We start from the raw sequence: 19654 nt of genomic DNA on the forward strand, positions 1-19654 counted from the left end.
GTCACACGTACGACGGTTCGATCGATGCAGCACAAAATTAATTTCCTGCTGGTTTCGCTATATATATGATTACACAGACTACATGATCAATCTGTTGTGAAATGTTTGTTAGCTTTGATCCATCGAAAATCGGTAGGGGTATTCGCCGATCTAAAATTACAGCACGCGCGCATAGCCTTATCACAGATCAAATTGATTTTCGGCCTTCCACGTGCACGGGCTAGTGTCCATATGTTAAAGCTGAAACTAATACAGAAAGCATTGCATAAAAGCAGCCGTTAATTAAATTCATGAATTAACACGCCTACGTTAAAGTGAGCTCGGATTTAATTGCTAATAGTAAGTGAATATAATTGATTTACTTCTGACATGTCGAGAAGAGATCGAACCACGATTCGGCATGCTCAGCTTTCATTATACATACGTACGTAGACTTTTGCATTAAAGCTCCGTTGATTATTTAACGAAGTGACGCAGCGTGTCCCTTCGAAGTGGAATTAATTTTCCGATCGTCCTGGCATATGACGTGATTCCATTAGCCTTCATTATGAAATCCACTTATTATGGGATCGAGGCTCGATCTTCCCCAATACTTTTCTCAGATCACAGAAGGCTCAATCGCTCCACATAATCTTCTCTCTCGGCTCTGTAAACTGAGATATTTTCTCGTCTGCCGCTAGAGAAACGATTTGCTCTATCTACGCCAAATTAATTAAGACCATCAGGTTGGAGCGGACGTTCATTAAGTATATTACTTGCACGTTGATATTTCCTCTGTTAAATTAAACACGATCATTCTAAATATTATATTTAATTATGTTCCGCGAAATGAGGTGCGAGAAACGCGCATTGAAATTGGCACATTTGTTGCAGCCGCTGGCTGCAACTATTAATTCGTTCTAATTCTCAACGGGCCGTAATTAAGTCAACCGGTTAAATCAATATTCGTAACAATCTCGGTTATGAATTACCGAAGCCAGTTAAATTAATTGCATATTAATAACGTAAAACAATATCTAGTAATAATATCTCCTGAAACGTCAAAGAGAAATCGAATAAATTTTTATTCCAGCTGTCTATCCATTCTGACTATCATATTCAGTTTAGTCTACACCTACGACGTTTAGATAGCACAATCGATACGTCTATCAGTTTCATGTTCCCGAAATGACAAATCGTCGTCGTCGTCTCTCTTGTCGGGCCGCATCTGCAATTAGTTCGGCGGCAACGTCGTCTTTCTGGCACAGCTCCCAGGAAACGTTTCCCAAGTCAGATTGTCATGCGTTAAGCCCATCATCATCATCATCATCATCATCATCATCATCATCATCATCATCATCATCTTTGACGAAACCGCAAGCGCGTCGTGCTTACGACGACGAAATCGATCTGGAATCGCGCCCGACGTTCGATCGAAACCGCAAAACTGAATTAATCCTCGCCGCGCATTTCGCGAGCCATTCCGATCCGAGAGTGCTGGAGACATTTAGACGTCATCGGAAGTCCTCGGCGAGGCCTCATTGGGCCGGGCTCCAGCATGTAGGTACGCACCGAACTGACAAGGAGCTTTGCTCAATTTAATAGCTCCCACGAACAATGGCGTCTGACAAGAAGATCCGGCCGGTGGTAACGGCACGAATTATCGGAGCGAATGACGATTCGAGATATACAGTAAATCGCGAATTGACGGAGAATCGACGGAATTGAGAATAATTCGATCAGGCGGAGGGGGAGGGGGATACGACGAATACAAGCACGGAGGATCGAATTGTTGCATATTCAGAACGCGATCGTATTCAGAACGTGTATAATCCTTATGAAATAACAATGTCGTTATTATTACGCGCGACGACGAGTAAACGTTCAACGCGAACTTGTTCAAGTCTTAAATGCATCTCGCGTATAATTTTCTAATGATTTTAGTTTGGAAATGTATGTCTGTTTGTGGAAACTGCGTGGCAATATCTTCTTGTTCGCGCCTCTCACGCCCAATACTTTTACACGGTAAGTAATCCGTACGTAATCCGTGGGTAGAGTACGACTTTCTTGTCAAGTATCTTTTGGGAGAAAGGGAATTCGATTTAAAGAAGTTGTATAGGGGACATCGATCCCTGCTCTCTGTTACCTGATGCCGCCCTCCGTCGAATTCTAAGCTTATCCTGAAATGCGAAATACGTTTCTATTATGTGTACTGCCATAAATCTGACAGTAGCGGTATAAAATAGCGCGTCGTGCGAAGACAAGGACCGATAAAAGTAGTCCGATAATAAAGAAACATGGTGGGCTCCATTTGTGCTCAATATTCGGTAAGAGTAAATCTTTATTTGGTCAGCCTGCGTCTCGTATCTTGAAAAATATTGCCAAATATTGGCATTATAAATCATGCGTATCTAGGAATACGCAAAATAGCCCGCGGTCACTAACTGATTGCTGAATATTCCTCATAAAATTATTTTATAACGTTACATAAATTATTTAAATTATTTTCCTATATTTAATCCATTAGCATTGATTTTTATATTTAGAGAACAAAAAAGTGGAAAGATATATTTTGTAATTATCAATATTAATTAAAAATATCGACAGCTTTTTTATTTTTATGATTATTTTATATTATTCTTTTAAAATTACGTAAATATTTTAATCAAATGCAAACGCTGAGAGAAATTATAATTTGGCAGTTTATCTCGATGACAATTAGGCTCCGTTATGGATACGTTTCTGAGAGGCTAAATGAGTTGAACAAGAAGGAGTTAGAAAGGCAGCTAAGGCAACGTAGGTAGACTAAAGCTTTAAACCTTAGACTATGCTGACAATACAATTTCATCGTCGACCGGATAAGTCTCCTTCGTGCTCGCTACCAACGACGAAGCAAAAGCGAAGCTTTAGAGATGGCTGGTAATCGATATTTAATATTTGTTCTCAAGTTGTATGAGTGCTCGAATACACATAGTTGCCATCACAATTATACATCCTATGACATTATCTTAAAATTTTTAAGAATTCTTAGAAATAAATGTCGAATACAACGAGTGATTATAATATAGTTTCCAATTCCCAATTTGTTGAATTTAAAAGTGTGATTTATGAGAATGAAGCTCAACGCGAATTATCACAGTTTTTTTTTTTTTTTAAATAATAGATAATAAGGATGAAAGAAGAGAATCGGAGAAGGAGAAACTTATTTCGTTAAATCAGATCGAGCATCGCAACTCGTCGACGGGTACTTCGATTTTGCTGCACCGGTGAACATTTAGAATTTTCGCTTTCCTCTTATTTGAGTCTAAGGTTAAGAAGAGAGAGCTTAGTTTGTTCACGAACAGGACTTCCTTCCGTGGACCCAGTTGGAAAACGCAATAACCGCCATTGCCCGACCTGCGAAATGGCACCTCTGCAGTGCCTTCTATTTCATCCTACATCGGTGAGAATGAGGTTCGTTCGACCTTCGGTCAAACTTACTATCGAGTTACGTCGTCCTTCGAATTTCTTGTTTCCTCTAACTTGAAGAAAGCGCGGAGAAGAGATCCGCGAGACGGCGAATCAATTTTTAACTTAAATTATGACAGAAAAGAAAGAATTCGAGTTAACGTTGGAAAATTAAAAAAAGAAATGCAAATAGAATTGATTCGTGAAGAAAATCGCATTATATATAATTAACTTACAATTAGTCTTATCTATAACTTCCTGATTGTATCGTACTAATTTAGGAATTTAGGAACTATTTAACTTTATATTTTTTTCAGTGTATTATTTTTGAAATTTAGAAACTAAATATATACTTATTATTTCTGTTTTTAAAATATAAAATATAAAATATAAAAATTTTATTTATAATCCAATTTTTATTTATATAAAGTTAAATTCTAGAATTTATTTTCTGTTTTAAAATCAGATGCTAAAATCACGAATTGGCCAAAGAATTAATTTAACTGTTCGTTAATTACTAAAAGATTTAGCATGCAACGTTGAAGATATTGTAAGTGATCAATTCTTACGAAACGGTTACTTTTCCAACATTGTAAAAGCAAAATTCATTGAAAGACGCTTGACAAAGGAATCGATGAAAGTAATAAGTAGAATAAACAAAAAGAAAGAGTTTAAGCTGATTGTATTAATGAAAAGGAATGTCACAAACATATTATATAATATTTCTAATAATGTCATATTTCTCATAAAAAAGTATTTTAATTATGCAGAAAACAAAATTTATAATAGGTTTGATAATTAAGTAGTCTTCGCTTTCAACTTCAATGCTTTGTTCGAAACTGCAGAGAATATTCGAATCCCATTAAAACGAGTAATGAAGTTCTTCAGATATTATTATCAAGAATTAAAAGGATTTTACTCTTTCTCTCCCCCCCCTCTCTCTCTCTCTCTCTCTCTCTCTCTCTCTCTCTCTCTCTCTCTCTCTCTGAGATAAACTTTGGTTCACGTTTCGATTTTGTTCCTTTTTTATTTTATTCAGTCGTTAGAAATCTGATAATGTTCTTCCAAAAAAAAAAAAAAAGAAATATTATACGAAATATTATACTTTATAATGATCGCACTTTATTACTTTTCTTGACTTTCGTATGTATAAATAGCATTATTACTTTGCTACGCTATGTTTTTTATTACAAAAAGTGTTCTCGAATATTGATAAGATTTAATCCTTTCTCCGGAAATTTTCATGAATATTAACAAAGATATCATAACTCTTAAGATTTCATAAGATTTCATAAGATCATAAGATTTCATAATTTTTTTTTTAAATTAAGAAAACTTTTCGGATTAAGGCGACATAGATTGGCAATTATTGTATTATATAAACTGTGTAACGATGTATCGAGCTATCTTGCCTTTTTCATTTGATCAAAGGTTTCGGTCTACTACAAGCACAGTGGTAAATTCCATCACATAGGAGTAGGCTGAAAATTGTCGAAGCAAATCGAAATCGTTTCCCTTTGACGCTTCACATCGGCAGGGTTACACGCAATTTTATTACGTTGCCTACGTGTCTCGTATCTTCCTGCGCAATTTTGCTATCGTCCGTTTTAACGCGCGAATTCGCTCCAAACTCGTTTTTGTTGGCCGACGCAACGTTTCGCATTGCGTATTTTCACGCAGAAGAAAATGCAGATGGCGAATTTTATTACGTATTGTTTGTTCAATTAGTTATGCCTTACACTGTGTGCCTTATCATGGTTTTCTCTTTGATACTAGCTGCGATCTAGCTTAACAATTCATTTAAAACATTATGAAATAGTAATAGTGAAGAGTATAATTTGAAGAGAAAAATGTAAAAAAAAAAAAAAATTATAAAAAAAACTAATAAGGAAAATAAGGAAACCTAAATTCCGATTAATTAATAGCGTTATACGCTATTGAATTTCTAAACTAAACTAACAAAAAATATCAGATATAAATTCAAGACTGAAATGACTCAATCGTAAAATATAAAACGGGTGTAAATATACAGTAAATGTCTCATACAAACTCCGTTATACTCTTGCATAATCTCGACTACTGTATTACGAGAATAGTTTGTTTCACCCACGCTGGCAAACAATTAACGATAGAAGTTTGCAATATTTGAGGGCCTAACCTCAGTTCAATCTATAGTCGACCCTTTGTGACAGCGCCTCAAAGCGTTGAGGTAACAACGACCGCGATTCTCCAGGTCGGAAACGAAAATGGATTTGGTTAATCCGATTGACGGTCCGCGGAAACCGCTGGCTTGCGTGTTTTAACGGTCGTTGAAAATTTGCAACTACTCGCAGGGAAAACCGCGAAACATTGAAACACGAAATTAGACTGTCCACAACTTGCCGCAGGCCTTAAACGTAGTAATGCCATTTGAGAAGAATACACCGTATTTAAATATGTTAAAATGCACATTGCTCTTAACAGATTGGACATATCACGATTAATAATTTCTTTTTTTTTTGTAGCAAACCAATTGACCAATGACCAATACTTTAAAATTTAGTTTACCAACGTAAAGTTGAAGAGATAATTTTTAATTTCGCTTTTATTATTTTTAAATTTCCTATATATATTTGACTTGAAATAGAATTACATAATATTTCACTTGTTCGCAAATTACCTGAGAAATGTCGATGTAAACGTCGACATTTTATACGCAGCGAAGCAATATCATTTTATGCAATATTATCCTTTAGAAACGCGCACGCGTTTATAATTCACGTGAATTGTAATTTATCCTTAAATGAGCTTCAGCAAGAATTGTAATTTGAAACTTTATATTAAGCAAATATTTAAAGTTAAATTATACAATCGCGACATACGTTAAACGCCCATCAAAGGGGGATCGATTTCGCTCCGGAGTTATTGTAAAATGTATATTTTTAAGGGAGCTGCAGTACATCATGTAATGTCTGCATGAAAGGCGATGCACGTAACTGTGCCCTCGTCTCGTTCGCACGAAATTCTCGTAAACGCAACGGGAAGTTGATTCCCCGGAGGTACATTCAAAAAATGCACGTTGACCTACGGAAAGATATTGAATGTCAACTATTCGCGCCGCAACGATGCGCAGTGGCATGCAGCCCCGTCCGCTGGCGATAGTTTGCGCCTTGTTAATCTTGTGGATAGGACAATGGTCAGTTGTAGCACGACCTTCCCCCCCCCCCCCCGAAATGCCGGTGTGCTTCCAGAGTGCCTCCGGTACCCCCCAATCCAATAAGGGGACAAGTTTATTCGATGGATGCCCGCTCGCCACGCCAATTCGGTATGTACCAGATGCTGGAAGGATTTCGCATGTTTAATGCACCGAATTTCGGTTGAATTCACGCGGATTATTCGCGGAATCTGATTGGTACACGGAAAAGCATGCCATTTTACGCGACGCGCATTACGCGACGCGACTCTAATTCATCGTTTGACGGAGTCACTAATGGCCTCGGTTGGCTCGATATCACGTTTCAGCGCTCGACGAGTTTATCGAATATCGTAAGATGTAGGATATATAAAAACAGGAAAATTTTGCATAAATATCTTTGTATAAATCACGTTGTTGTTCACTATTTTCTTTTTAAATTTGTAATTAATATATTGATATACACATTAGATAAAAGATAATTGTTTTCCGCGTGAAAGAAAAATTTCTTTTTCTTTTTTTTCTTTTATACTCTTTATTTCGATGTCTATCTTTCCCTTTCGAAAATTATATATATATATATATATATACATATTTTGTCCAGACCGCATGATAAAAATTAGGAAACTCATTTTCCCCGAGTCATATTTTCATTCACAGAGAGATTGCTGATGCAAGTGAATAAATTTCGTGCGCCGTTATTGCCGGTGCCGTGAATCTCGTTGAATTTTGCCGCGAAATTATTCGGCATTCCACCGGCGTCATCGCCGCCCGCGATCAGCACCGAATTAGAACGATTCAGTTCGGCGGAAGATTTAGGATAGCTCGGTCGACAGTAATTACACACCGAAATCGAACACGTGTTTCATACGCCGAGGCTATTTTCGACGTGTGGCGCGCTAGAAAATGATCATCTAATGGGACCGCGATCTGACACGATATATTTGAGGTAATCGATAATGAATATACGTGCTGCTTGATATTCGCGATTCAAATACACGCAATTTGCCTTGTCCACCTGAGTCAGCTAATTACGCGCTCGCTGAGCTCGTAACGTTTTAGTATCATCGACGACACTCGTATATGCAAAGTCGATCGCGCGACGGCGAATTGCAGCATCGTATTTTAATGAGCAAACCACCGTAATTTATTTTACCACTTTTATTTAAAACCCATATTAAATCCGCTTATGTTTTCGTTGAATTACGTTTTATTGCTGAAAAAGAAAGAAAGAGATGTCATTTTCCTTTTTAACATTATTCTACATTTGAATTATAACATAAAAAAATTAATAAATAAACAGTGATTATATGTATATCATATAATATAGATGGAAATTTCTTAGGTTATTAGACGAGATCTTGTGTCTCTAATTTTTGAATTTTATATATATTTCTTTAATTACCGATTTTCAATCGTAAAATATGGAATTAGTCGAAGCTGAAAAGAGAAAATTACAAATTCACATTATTAAATAAATCATAAATTTAATATTACTGACATCTATAAGCATCTTTAGATCCCTAAGAAGGAAGTATTATCAAAAATTGCGAAAAACATTATCCAAAAAAAATTAGTGAAATATATTCCCATGATACTAATCGTTTTCGCGATTTTTAGTTATAAACATTATATTTGTTTCGATTGCGATTATCAAAATAGATTCATTATAATAGAAGTTTGCTTTGAGACGATGAGATGCCGTCATCTTTAAAATTCACGCTGGAAATTGGATCTGACGTTTCTCCGAGTTCCGTCATGCAATTTCTACGAATAGTGATCTTCGCGCGTTCCTCGACATATTTCCGGATCGTCGCTTCCGTTTTCCTTGGCAAAGCTCCGCTCCGAGAAATCGTAATCGAGAAATTTAAAGGTCAGATGAAGTCGACCTGAATGTAGGAATCACGTGCAATTCACTACAGAACGATTTTCTCATTAACAGCATTAGAATTTCTTAATTATGTAAATCATTTTGTTTCTTAGCTGTAAACAAAATTAGCTTAAACAAAATTCTGCAAGATAAATTTGATAATTTGATTGATTATTGTAAAATAAATTTCTCGATTACGTAGTATAGTATACAAAAGTAGATATTGTACAGTATACAACTAGTACTATACTATACAAAAATAGATATTGTACAATCCTAATAACGATGTAATATTTATTACATACAATAATTCTTGTCATGTATAATCAGACAGTCGGTTTTAGAAGAATCGAGATTAAAAATTCCAATTTGTACGAGTGTATGATTTACACGAGACACCTTATGCGAATGCGAAGCTTTCATGAAATAAGGCGAGATCTCTAAAACCATCCTTCATCCACGTTCGCATATCTCTTTGTGCCCTCAGGCGAGAAAGAAACTCTTACCGTTCTTCTTCACCCCTCACGCCCGTGTATGGTGTTGATTCGTTTGAAGGAAGATGCGTTATTTAAATGAAATATGTTTCTTCTTTGCCGAGCATAGCTTAAACCAAACTTTCTTTGTCGAATTATTCAAGAAATATTCAAAAAGTCATGTTCTTCCTCAAAATACGAACATGTAAATGTCAATGGATGTTGTTCTTTTCACTTTTTAATTTTGCAATCGTGAAATTTTTAGAAATTCTTTTGAACTTATAATATATAAAGAAAAATTTATTATTATTTTTATAAGAATGAATTGCTTATTTAAAAAATTTAAATCTAAGAGTACTCAAAAAAATTAATTGAACTATTAAAATTAATTGAATTATTAAAATTATTGAACTGTGTTAATTTATATTAATATTTTATTAAAGTTTCGTTCTGAGACTGAATTTACGATTTTTAAAGGAAGCTTTAAAGGAAGTTTAAATTTTTATTATTATTTATTTTTATGAAATTATATGTCCAACAAATAAGAAAATACGTTATACTATATTTAATGTTGATGAAATAATAGTTTATTCCATAGTTCTATAACGATTCCGTGGTAATTTGAATTGTCGTCGACGATTCAGTAATTAATGTTCTCTGAAACGTGCCAATTGTCGCAATTAATTCTCAAGTTCGGTATTTCATTTGAAACATCCAGGCTGTTATTCGAACGTCCGTGATATGCATTACGAAATATGAATAATTAAGCTTTATTCTGCTTAACTTTGAGAAATATGTATAAGTAATATACATAAGGGACCAAGGAATTTGTATTATCGTATTTGTATACTTATCGCCTACGTGTGATTTATCTACAATGCATCCTAACGTTAATAAGATTTTGTACATCCTGAGAAGCAAGGCAGAAAGTCCCTGAACTGAAAATAACGTCAGTATATATTATGAGTTACTTTACTTTAATAGAATAAATTTGAAAGACAACGTTGGTTTGTATTACAATTCTTCAGATATTTTAGAAAAATATTTTATGACATAAAGTTCCGCAGCTAAAGAAATATTTATTTTAAAAGTAAAGTATATATATATATATTTTACTTTCAAAATAAATGTTTCTTATATATATAGAAAGTAAGCTACATATTTTCTTTCACGTAGAATTGTCGTGAGTTGGAATAAAAGAAAAGGTCAACGAGATCAATAAAATTGTAGAGATTATAAAAATAATGGTTCTTTTAATCCTCGAGATATTTACAATTGAATTTTCAAACTGAAATAAATTTTATTAATCCCAGAATTAATTATGATTATGCGAAATATTATCTATCATATTGTAATATCTTACTCCGCGCGTAGTCTCAAAATCATTTGACAGAAAATCTCGATGAAATTCATCCGTGTCGACTTTTCTTTATCGTCGAGACAACAGGACCATTTTGAGTGCTTCTGCATTCGGCAGTCAAGCTCAGAAAACGAAAATGGAAGTAGATGGGGATGAATAAGAGCTAGAAAAGGAAGGATACAGAGGATTACAAGATAGAAAAAGAAGGTTATAGGGCAAAAAGAAAGGATAGGTAGACGAGACTGACGATAAAAACCCGAGAACATTTTTCGTCGTCCAGTAAAGAAAATAGGGGAGCAGGCGAAAACAAGGAAGGAGAACCACAGGTTGTATCTTTTATGCGAGCCATCCTTTCTCACGGAAACGATGACAAAAGATTAGACACGAGGGAGACAGAATGACGCGTCTCCTAAAGGGAGACGTTGTGAAAAATGATATAGCGTTAAGATGCATTAAGAAAAAAGTAACGGTAGAAAATTTAGATCGGGAATACAATATATTCTGATTTTACCGGGATGAATAAAGTACCTCTTGTAAAAATGTTATTTTAAAAATGCTTTGATCGAATTCACGATAAGTAACAAATTATATTTTTGCAATGAAACAAAAAAATTTTATTTGAAACTGAAATATATACTTGTTTATTCCGTATCTTACCTGTGTTTCCACAAACACGAGAGTGTATTGTTTCTATTAAATTGATTATTGTTCAGCTGAATATCTGAAACAATGGACCTAAATCAATTTATAACTCAAATTAAAAAGCATACAAATGAAAATAATCTTGAAGTGTATAATCTATATTCCAGAATGCAGTGGAGTAACTAAAAGTTATTGAACATCGACGTGGAGTAAAGTCGCATCTCACGACGAAATTGAATTGTTACTCGTGTTTTCGGAATCGTGAATCGGAACGGTTTAAGTTGATGCCAGAACGTTAAGATAGTTAAATTCCACACAATCCGAATGTCATTTGAATTTGAAAGGCGGCGATCATAATGGCGGGAGCTTCTGTTCGAGAGATGGTGCTTTTAGCTTGAAGTTTCGGCGACTACTGACATATACATAGGCATATAGACCCGGACGTGACATTAGACACGAATATACGTATGTGCGCGTGCATTCACGACACGCGATATTATATTCGACGTCGGCGGAAGAGAACTTTGATGAAGTTCGGCCTGCAGTTGTACCTGGGGGGAAGTTTCCAAAAAGCCATTGTGTATTCAGGTGTGTGGGTTATGCGCTGGAGCGGTTAGTAATTTTGCTTGATGACAATCTGAATTTCACCGTATTATAATTGAAACGCGCACAATACTCACGATACAGTCTTCCTGTAACCACGTATTGTGAATTTATCGCTCGAATCTGATTTTAATTGGAAATTGAGTATACTGTGACAGCAACACCGAAACGCCAATTAGGATAAATTTTATGATATAAATTTTATGAGTGGCTAAAACTCAAAGGAAATTATCTCTTCTAAACATTAACGATTTTGCTTCAAATTTTTTTATGTCAAAAAAATTAAATTAACTTTATCACCCATCAACATTTTAAAAATAATTATATGTAAATTCTGTTAAAAAAATCTAAACATTATTAAATACTTGTCAGTCTATATGTATTAGTATATTAGTTTACTTGTGTATTGTATATGTATTTAAGAAAGATTAGAAAAAAGAGTTACAATGGCACGCAACTAAATGTTTAAAGGTATAAGACGGTAATTAAATCATAGCGGTACTCAAAAGCTTAAATTTAAGTAACCACTTTCCTCAGTAGTGACTAAATCGGCTTAATGTTGCCTCGTAGACAAGGGTTTTTCACGGTTCTCGCGATAGGCTTTAAGCCAGACAGTATGTCCAATAAATATACTACCCGCAATATAATTAAAATCATAAAGATTTTATTTTCCAATTATTTTATTTTCCAATTTATTTTTTAAATTATAATTTATGAACATTCGTTCTTATAAAATGTATAATGTTATAAACAAAACGATTTACATTTTTATTTGATCTATTTATCTTGTTCGGATTTATCCATTTTTTCTATAATATTAATATATAATAGATATATTTTCAGATATATTTTAAGACTCTTTTGTTATACTTAAGGCATAAGACGTGAAATAAAAAAAAATCGAATCATTGTTGATATATCGTTGTTTTTTCACTATTTTTAAGCAAAATAAATATTTTTAAGAAACTGTAGAGTAGATTCGAAATAAACTTTTAGGTCACATTAAAAAAAATTTATTGTATAGCATATAATGTATATTTATTTAAAATATATATATTTAATACATATTTAACATATAAAATCTTGCATATATTGATAAATGTTAATTATTAATTAATATGAGAAAAAATATTTAAATTAAGTTATATTAAAGTTATATTTAAGTTATATTAAATAAGTATATTAAAAAACATTAAATAATTTAATGACTTGTCACATTTAATTTTACAAATTATTATTATCGAATGCTGTTCGAAAAACGCAATTAATTGCTTTTGGAAATTAACAATTTTCATTTCCCATCCCTTGTCGGATCCTCATCGTTGAAACAGTCACGATAGTAACCCGCTGTTTATGTAAATTATACGACCATAGATTTTTCTGTGAAAAGCAAAAACAATGAAATCGAGTGGACAACATTACATTTACGTGTCGAATAAATTCTATTTCGTGAATAACATTTCCGTATTTATTTTTATCCTTTCTCTCGGTAAGAAAAAACTTTTAAAATGAGTAAAAAAAATCTAGTAAATTATCTAATAGATGAGTTAATCAATAAGCTTATATTTTAATTAATAAAAATAATCATTAAAAATTAATCATACTATATCTATAGTGCGGATAGCATGTCAATCATTAATTACCGCTAACTTACTCTTAAGGTCGCGGTTAATTGATTCGTCTCGTCTCTGTGGTTAATTGAATCAAAGTCAATAAACATCATCGAACACGCGTACATTGCATCAGTTAAACAGATCGTTAATGAGATCAAATAGATGCAAGTTCTCTGAGACGATAACACGACTGTTCCTTGCAAAAGTAATATAAAAATATTTTATGCTTCAATGTTATGTATTCTCTAGAGCATTATTATTATACAATTAATATTAATCCAAATAGATTTTCTACCGCTATGTATTTTTATATCTTAAAATATTGAATATTATATTTAAAAGAACTTTCTTTCTATATATAGAAAAAAATTGTTTATCTCCGTTGCAATACATAATACATGTGTTTACTAGAATTTACGATGATAATAACAATCCGAAATTTAATCTAATGGATTGCCTAACAACTCTACAGTTTCCGTTGTTAAATATATTTGTATTATCTGCATACGCGCATGCCATTAAGAGATTAATTTTGTCTAAAGTTCTGACGAGAAGTATTTATAGAGGAATTTGCTAGAAATTGTAGAAATTCAGAACAAGAAGGATGGCAGGATGCCTTGTGTCACGTAAAATTTGTTCGCGAAATTGGAGGCTAAAAGGATAAAAAAGCTATAATGTGCGAAGACATGGGATGACACAGCGGAAGCTTGAATCCCGCATTAAACGCTTGAATATTCGATGCAATGTCTCGAAGATATCTTGAGAATTTCCTGTCTTTCTCTCCTTATATAGCATTTGACGTAAAGTCGGTGACATGTGTGATATAAACTCACGAAACTCGAAAGTAATAATCTCGACTTAGAGTCGAGATGACAGTTTCAATAAGAGACCGTTTGGATTTTATGAAAAATGTTTACCGCCTCTTCCATCATAAAGGAAGATATTTGAAAACTTTTAACCTGAAGATTAGATAAAGAAATATATTAAATAATAATAGAAAGTCGTACTTTTATATAGTTAATTTAAAAATTTCAATTTTTCATAAAACATAATTTTGTACTTTTTTTTAATCTTTAAAATATCAAAAAATTAGAATTTAATACGTTTATACACATTTTCTCGAATATGACGTCGCAAAAATTGTTGATATAAATGAAGAAAGCTGATAAAATATTAAATTTATGTCGGATAATCCGCATTATATTGTGTTAAATTCTTATGATTTTAATGCAAAGATGATATAAAGTATTCAAAGGCATCGAAGTCGAAGCGAGCGATGGGTCGTCTTTTTACAGGCGACATTCGCGTAACTTTCCCGCTTTCTTCCAGGGACGGCTCTGCATATTTTCTGACATTTAAACTTATTCAGCGTAACTTTCGAGCGACAAGACAAGGAGGAAGTGAGAATGTATACCATAGCGTCGCAATAACTTACTTTTTCCCTGCTTGTCTGTCTGATTTCCCTTCGCTTTAGTCTTCGTAATTCCATGAATACCGAAGCGTCCCTTTCTTATCTCGCACTTGAATTTTCTCTTTGTGGCGGTGGAGATTGGCTACGCATCCGATTGAGCGAAGAGAAAAATGCATGTCTCTTCATCTCATCTGCTCGAGATAAGATTATAACGTCATCGTACAGACTTCGGGATACGAAGTACATGATAGAATATGCGCAGACTATCATAGCTCATGATGATAAAGACTTGTTGCCAATGTAATATGGGGATATTACATCTTTTGAAACTACTTTATATTTACGAAATAGAAAGTTAGTAAAAACATTATCGTATATATATTTTTATGGTCGTATATAAGGAAATTTTAGATTTTTAAATAAATGTTGTTATATTAACGCTTTTTTTATAATTTATTAAAATAAATACTTTTCTTTTTAATATAGCTTAAATAATTTTTAACATGATTTTAGATTTTTTTTTCATTATATGTTTACAGAAACTAATGGTTACAGTTTAAGCGGATGTGTAGAACAACACACGGTTTCACTCCTGTGATACCGTAATTAGTTGGTCAGCTACCGTGCTAGACTTAACCTCAGTTTTACCAGTTTTAAGGGAAAAAACAAAGACCGCGATAGGGGTTACGTCGGGGAGTCGAGAATAGCGAAAGTTTCGCTTCAATTGGGTGAACGACGTCGACGCTTTCAGGCGACGCCGGAAATCGAGAGAACGTGGCCCGATATTCTTCGTGTTCCTGTTCGATTTAACTTCGAGAACGAAGTTGCGCGTTCACATTGTTACGAAACTTTATCATCACCGCAACAATAATATTTTTACGTTAGTGGTAGCAATTCTGTTAATTCCAAAAGCCGGGCGCGATACTCGAATCCTCGTAATACTAGTTGAATTTAATAAGCAAAGTCATTTTTTATTTATCCTTTTTATTTATCTCTTTGTAATGTTGTTATGTGAAATTAATAGAATTTTTTAATTATTATATAACCATAAATTTTTAGAGTTATCTTGTAAAAAAGAATTAGGAGAAAACAAAAGTTGTTTTATTTTCGAAATTGATAATAAATTATTTCAAATATTGTTTCAAGTCGCAATATGAAACAATACATATGATTTGTGTGACAAAATAGTTTTATAGATTTTCTGTGATTTTTTTTTTATCGATTCCATGCATAAATATATTTTCATTTTACTGATTGATTTTAATCCTTTGGTTTGCTCGTTATTTACTCACAAAATTCAAATACCATTATGTACTCTTGGTGAACAAATATTGTTATATAAAAGAATTATTTAATAAAAAATGTCTGACAAATCACATTCTTAAAAGTAGACTTTTTGAATTTTTTACGAATGAAACTTTGAAATGAAATGAAATTTTTAAAAAATGTAATTTTCTTTATGTAATTTTATGCATTATATTATAGTATAAATATTTAATAATTAAATATTGAGACACAAAAAATTTAGTTTGAAGTTTTCATAAATTTTTACACAAATAAGGATATTTTAATTGCATTGACTGGTGGCTATAACTCGTTCCAAAGTTGCATGGAAAATTCAGCGTTACAATCGCGAAAAATGATTCTTCCCATAATAACAAGAGACATCACTTGTTTCAGACATGCATTGGCTCGTTTGCACCTGCATCCTCACGGCAACGACGGTGCTTTCTTGCCGGCAGAGTGAATTTCAGTGCGCCAACGGGCACTGCGTCGCCCTCAACAAAGTCTGCAACGTTGTCGACGATTGCGGAGATGGGAGCGACGAGACGCGTCCATGCTCGCGTGAGTAAAACTTTTGCCGCTTACAAAAGGCTTGAAAGGAAGCTTTTAATGCGCCGACAAATGCATATCCACTTGACGAGCTAACGCAGAAACCGCGGCGGCGTAACGAACGGATCGAAGATCGTTGTTGAAATTAGTCGAAGTGAAATCCGAGATTAAAGCATTAAATCTTTACGATTTTTACGATCTTTTGAAATGCCTTTGTTATACCAAACGTTAAAAATTTACATAAATTTTAAAACGATAAAACACTTAAAGGTGAGCAAGTAAAAAAAAGTTCGACAAGTTCCTTGATTTATTTAAATAATTTAAGATTTAATGAAGAGAAAAATTAATGTACGTTACGTCGTTTTTTTATCTTCATATATATATGATGGCTGCGATTCATATTAACGGTTCGTAAATAAAATTGTATTTGCAATAACAATTTATCCCCCTCTATACTTTAATTAAATGTTTTTCGCCGTGAACGTAATCCAATTTGCGAGAGGGCGAACGGCCGAATCGCGGATCAAACGTCCGTTTCTAACTCGCAACCTATTCGCGCGAGTATTTTGGTCTCAGTTTCCCAATGCGGAGGTGTTCCAGGACGGTAATTGATCCCTTCATTGTTCTCTGGCAGGTAGCTCCAATACCCGCTTCGAAATGTGCCTTGTTGCAATTGCGGCAAAAGTGGGGCGCGCGCAGGAATTTCTACTTCGTTAGAAACGCCGATCTCTCTCTCTGCTTTCTTCCACGCACGAACCAGTCGATGCTTCGCAACGTACAAAAACAGAATGAAATTCCAGCGATGTTACAACAGAAGTGATATTACAACACAGCGTTCAAAGAAAGACACTGACGAGAACGTGATATTTCATGCAACGTGTCATGTATTCATAAATATTTAACCGTAGAATTTTCAATATTAAACATAATATGGTAAATTTGAAACAAATATAATAGAGTTAGAGTTATCTATCATATATATAATAATAGGCGAGATTGTTTAGAAAGTGAACACGTTGTTTTCACAGTTATAGTAAAATCAACTCCCAATGAATATTTGAAGGCAAACAAAAGCTTTTATATAAAAGATGAAATCTGGAGTTTTTTATTTGCAAAATTATCCATTTATCGTTGTACAAAATTCATGTCTGGAATCATATTTGTAGCAACAATTTATATCTCTTGTTCCAAATGTTTCCGAGGTACTTTATAAAAATAAAAATTCGTAAATCGTTAATGATGAAGTGAAATAAATGTGTTTTGTACTTCCACGTATGGTTCTATTTGTATCGTAACAATTTAACACGAATCAATTATAATTTTATGAAATATGAGAATCAAAAATAAAGAAATATTTTAGTGATAAAATCTTTTTCTTCAATAATACGTGAAGGTTAATAATAAATATACATCGATAAATATTTTGTTCAAATAACCGCTTTCGTTACTTTACAATGAATGAAAAAAAGATTGAAAAATGTGTCAATAGACATGTACATTTGGATAGATTGAAATGTTTCTGTCATTTTAACGCAACGTTCTTTACGTTGAAATAAATTGACTGTAACAGATCGAAAGCTGTGACATCGTTTTTTCCAGTTGACGTAAATGATTCATAAAATGATTCAGAAAATATTAATTTAAAGATACTTTGTGTCATATGCATGCATATCAAATCAAACAATTTTTAATCGGATTTATTTGCATGTAACTGTGTTTGTGTGCAATTATCCTATGGACTCCGCGGAATTAGTAATATTATAAGTTTAAGAAAATAAGATTGTTCATCGTAATAGTTTATCATTATACAATAGAGAAGTCGAACGTGCGGTGAGTTGGTGAGCAGCGACTTTATTTCGCAAAAATCTACGACGTGCCCAACGAGATGATTCTATACGTAAGAGACAAGGGATGCTCCCCTTAGTCAGACCTGCCTGTTATCGACAGATCGTGATAAAATAGAGCAGTTCGAGCGGGCAATTTGGTGGCAAAAAACGAGTTCGTCCTTTAGTCGTATGTACATATACGTGTCCACCTTTTCTAGGCATCATCTAATTTCGCGCGATTTACTTTTCTTTTTCGGCATATAAAGGCACCAACTGTCACGTCTGCTTGTCGAAATTTAAATGCTTAAATGTTTAAATTAGCGATCATTTGCGATTTGTGTAAGTCATTATTTAAATATTAATTGCACTAAGTTAAATTCACGTTGATTTCAAAATTCTGGGGGGAAACCATAAATATTTTTAAAGTTTATAAAAACAAGATTAAAAAACCGTATATTCTATCTTGATATTACATTTTCTGAAATTTGTTTACAACAACAAGAACATCGGGTGAATTCAGCTCGCGATGTATAAACGCAAGCGTCTTATTAACGCTTTGTAACTAAAGCATTTAATCTAAATTTAGTTGCTAAATGGAAGTGATTTAATCAAATTTTCGCCTTGCCGTACAGTTATCGCTTATTGTACAGTTTGCCTTACTAGAATTACGTCCGACTGTCAATTACAATTTAAGCAGATGCGTACGGCATCCCCGAGTAAATCCTCGACCGGCTCTTTACCCTAAGAAAACTACCCCTCGCCACGTGCACGTAGTAAAACGCTCGCCAAAATACACGACGGTCGTTTCCATGGCTGCCGGAATTTACTGAATGCTCCGGCGAGGCCATCAGCGACGTCGTAGTCGTTTAATCTACCAGGGGTTTTTGCCTAAATCCCCCGCGTGCACGATGGGATACCCCGGCCTTGTATATTCCCCTTTCACCTCGGTGGCACTTCGTGTAAAAGCAACCAGCCAGCCAACCAACCAACCAACCAACCAGCCAACCAGCCAAGCAACCCTTTCCAAAATCCAGCATCACGTATATACTTGGCGTAATTAACCCAAGTTACGAGATGCGTTTATACACGGTGCGTGTATAAGCGACACGATGCGGGCAGGAAATTACTTCTGGCTACGTGGACATTCCTTTATTTGCACGAGCGACAATGGACTCTTTGCCGCGGACGCGAAATGGAAATACGTTTCTGATTTCGCTCTCGTCGTCGCTTCGAAACGTTCCGTTGATCGACGCTAGGGGCTTTCCCGAGCTGCGTTTATGAAACAATAACGCTGTAAGAGTAAATTAAAAACTGCACTTTCGAATTGCCGGAACAAAAGATTCCCTGATTTTGAAATCTTTACTAGAAGACGTGCAATTTTCATACGATATATTTTTAAAATTTCAATTTATTATATTAGCTTTA

General features: G+C 34.0%; 1 protein-coding gene across 9 annotated transcripts in view; it reads left to right on the forward strand.

The window, feature by feature from the left end:
- The window catches only part of LOC105422507 (uncharacterized), a 142987-nt gene that overhangs the window by 81280 nt on the left and 42053 nt on the right, over window positions 1–19654 (forward strand). For all 9 annotated transcript variants that reach the window (XM_089079570.1, XM_089079571.1, XM_089079572.1 and 6 more), the window contains one exon: window positions 16251–16415. In XM_089079570.1, coding sequence (XP_088935696.1) covers window positions 16251–16415 — 165 coding nt within the window. The remainder of the gene's footprint in view (window positions 1–16250; window positions 16416–19654) is intronic.

This window comes from Pogonomyrmex barbatus, unplaced genomic scaffold (assembly GCF_055798465.1).
Source record: "Pogonomyrmex barbatus isolate J1 unplaced genomic scaffold, ASM5579846v1 scaffold3, whole genome shotgun sequence".
Classification (NCBI taxonomy): domain Eukaryota; kingdom Metazoa; phylum Arthropoda; class Insecta; order Hymenoptera; family Formicidae; genus Pogonomyrmex; species Pogonomyrmex barbatus.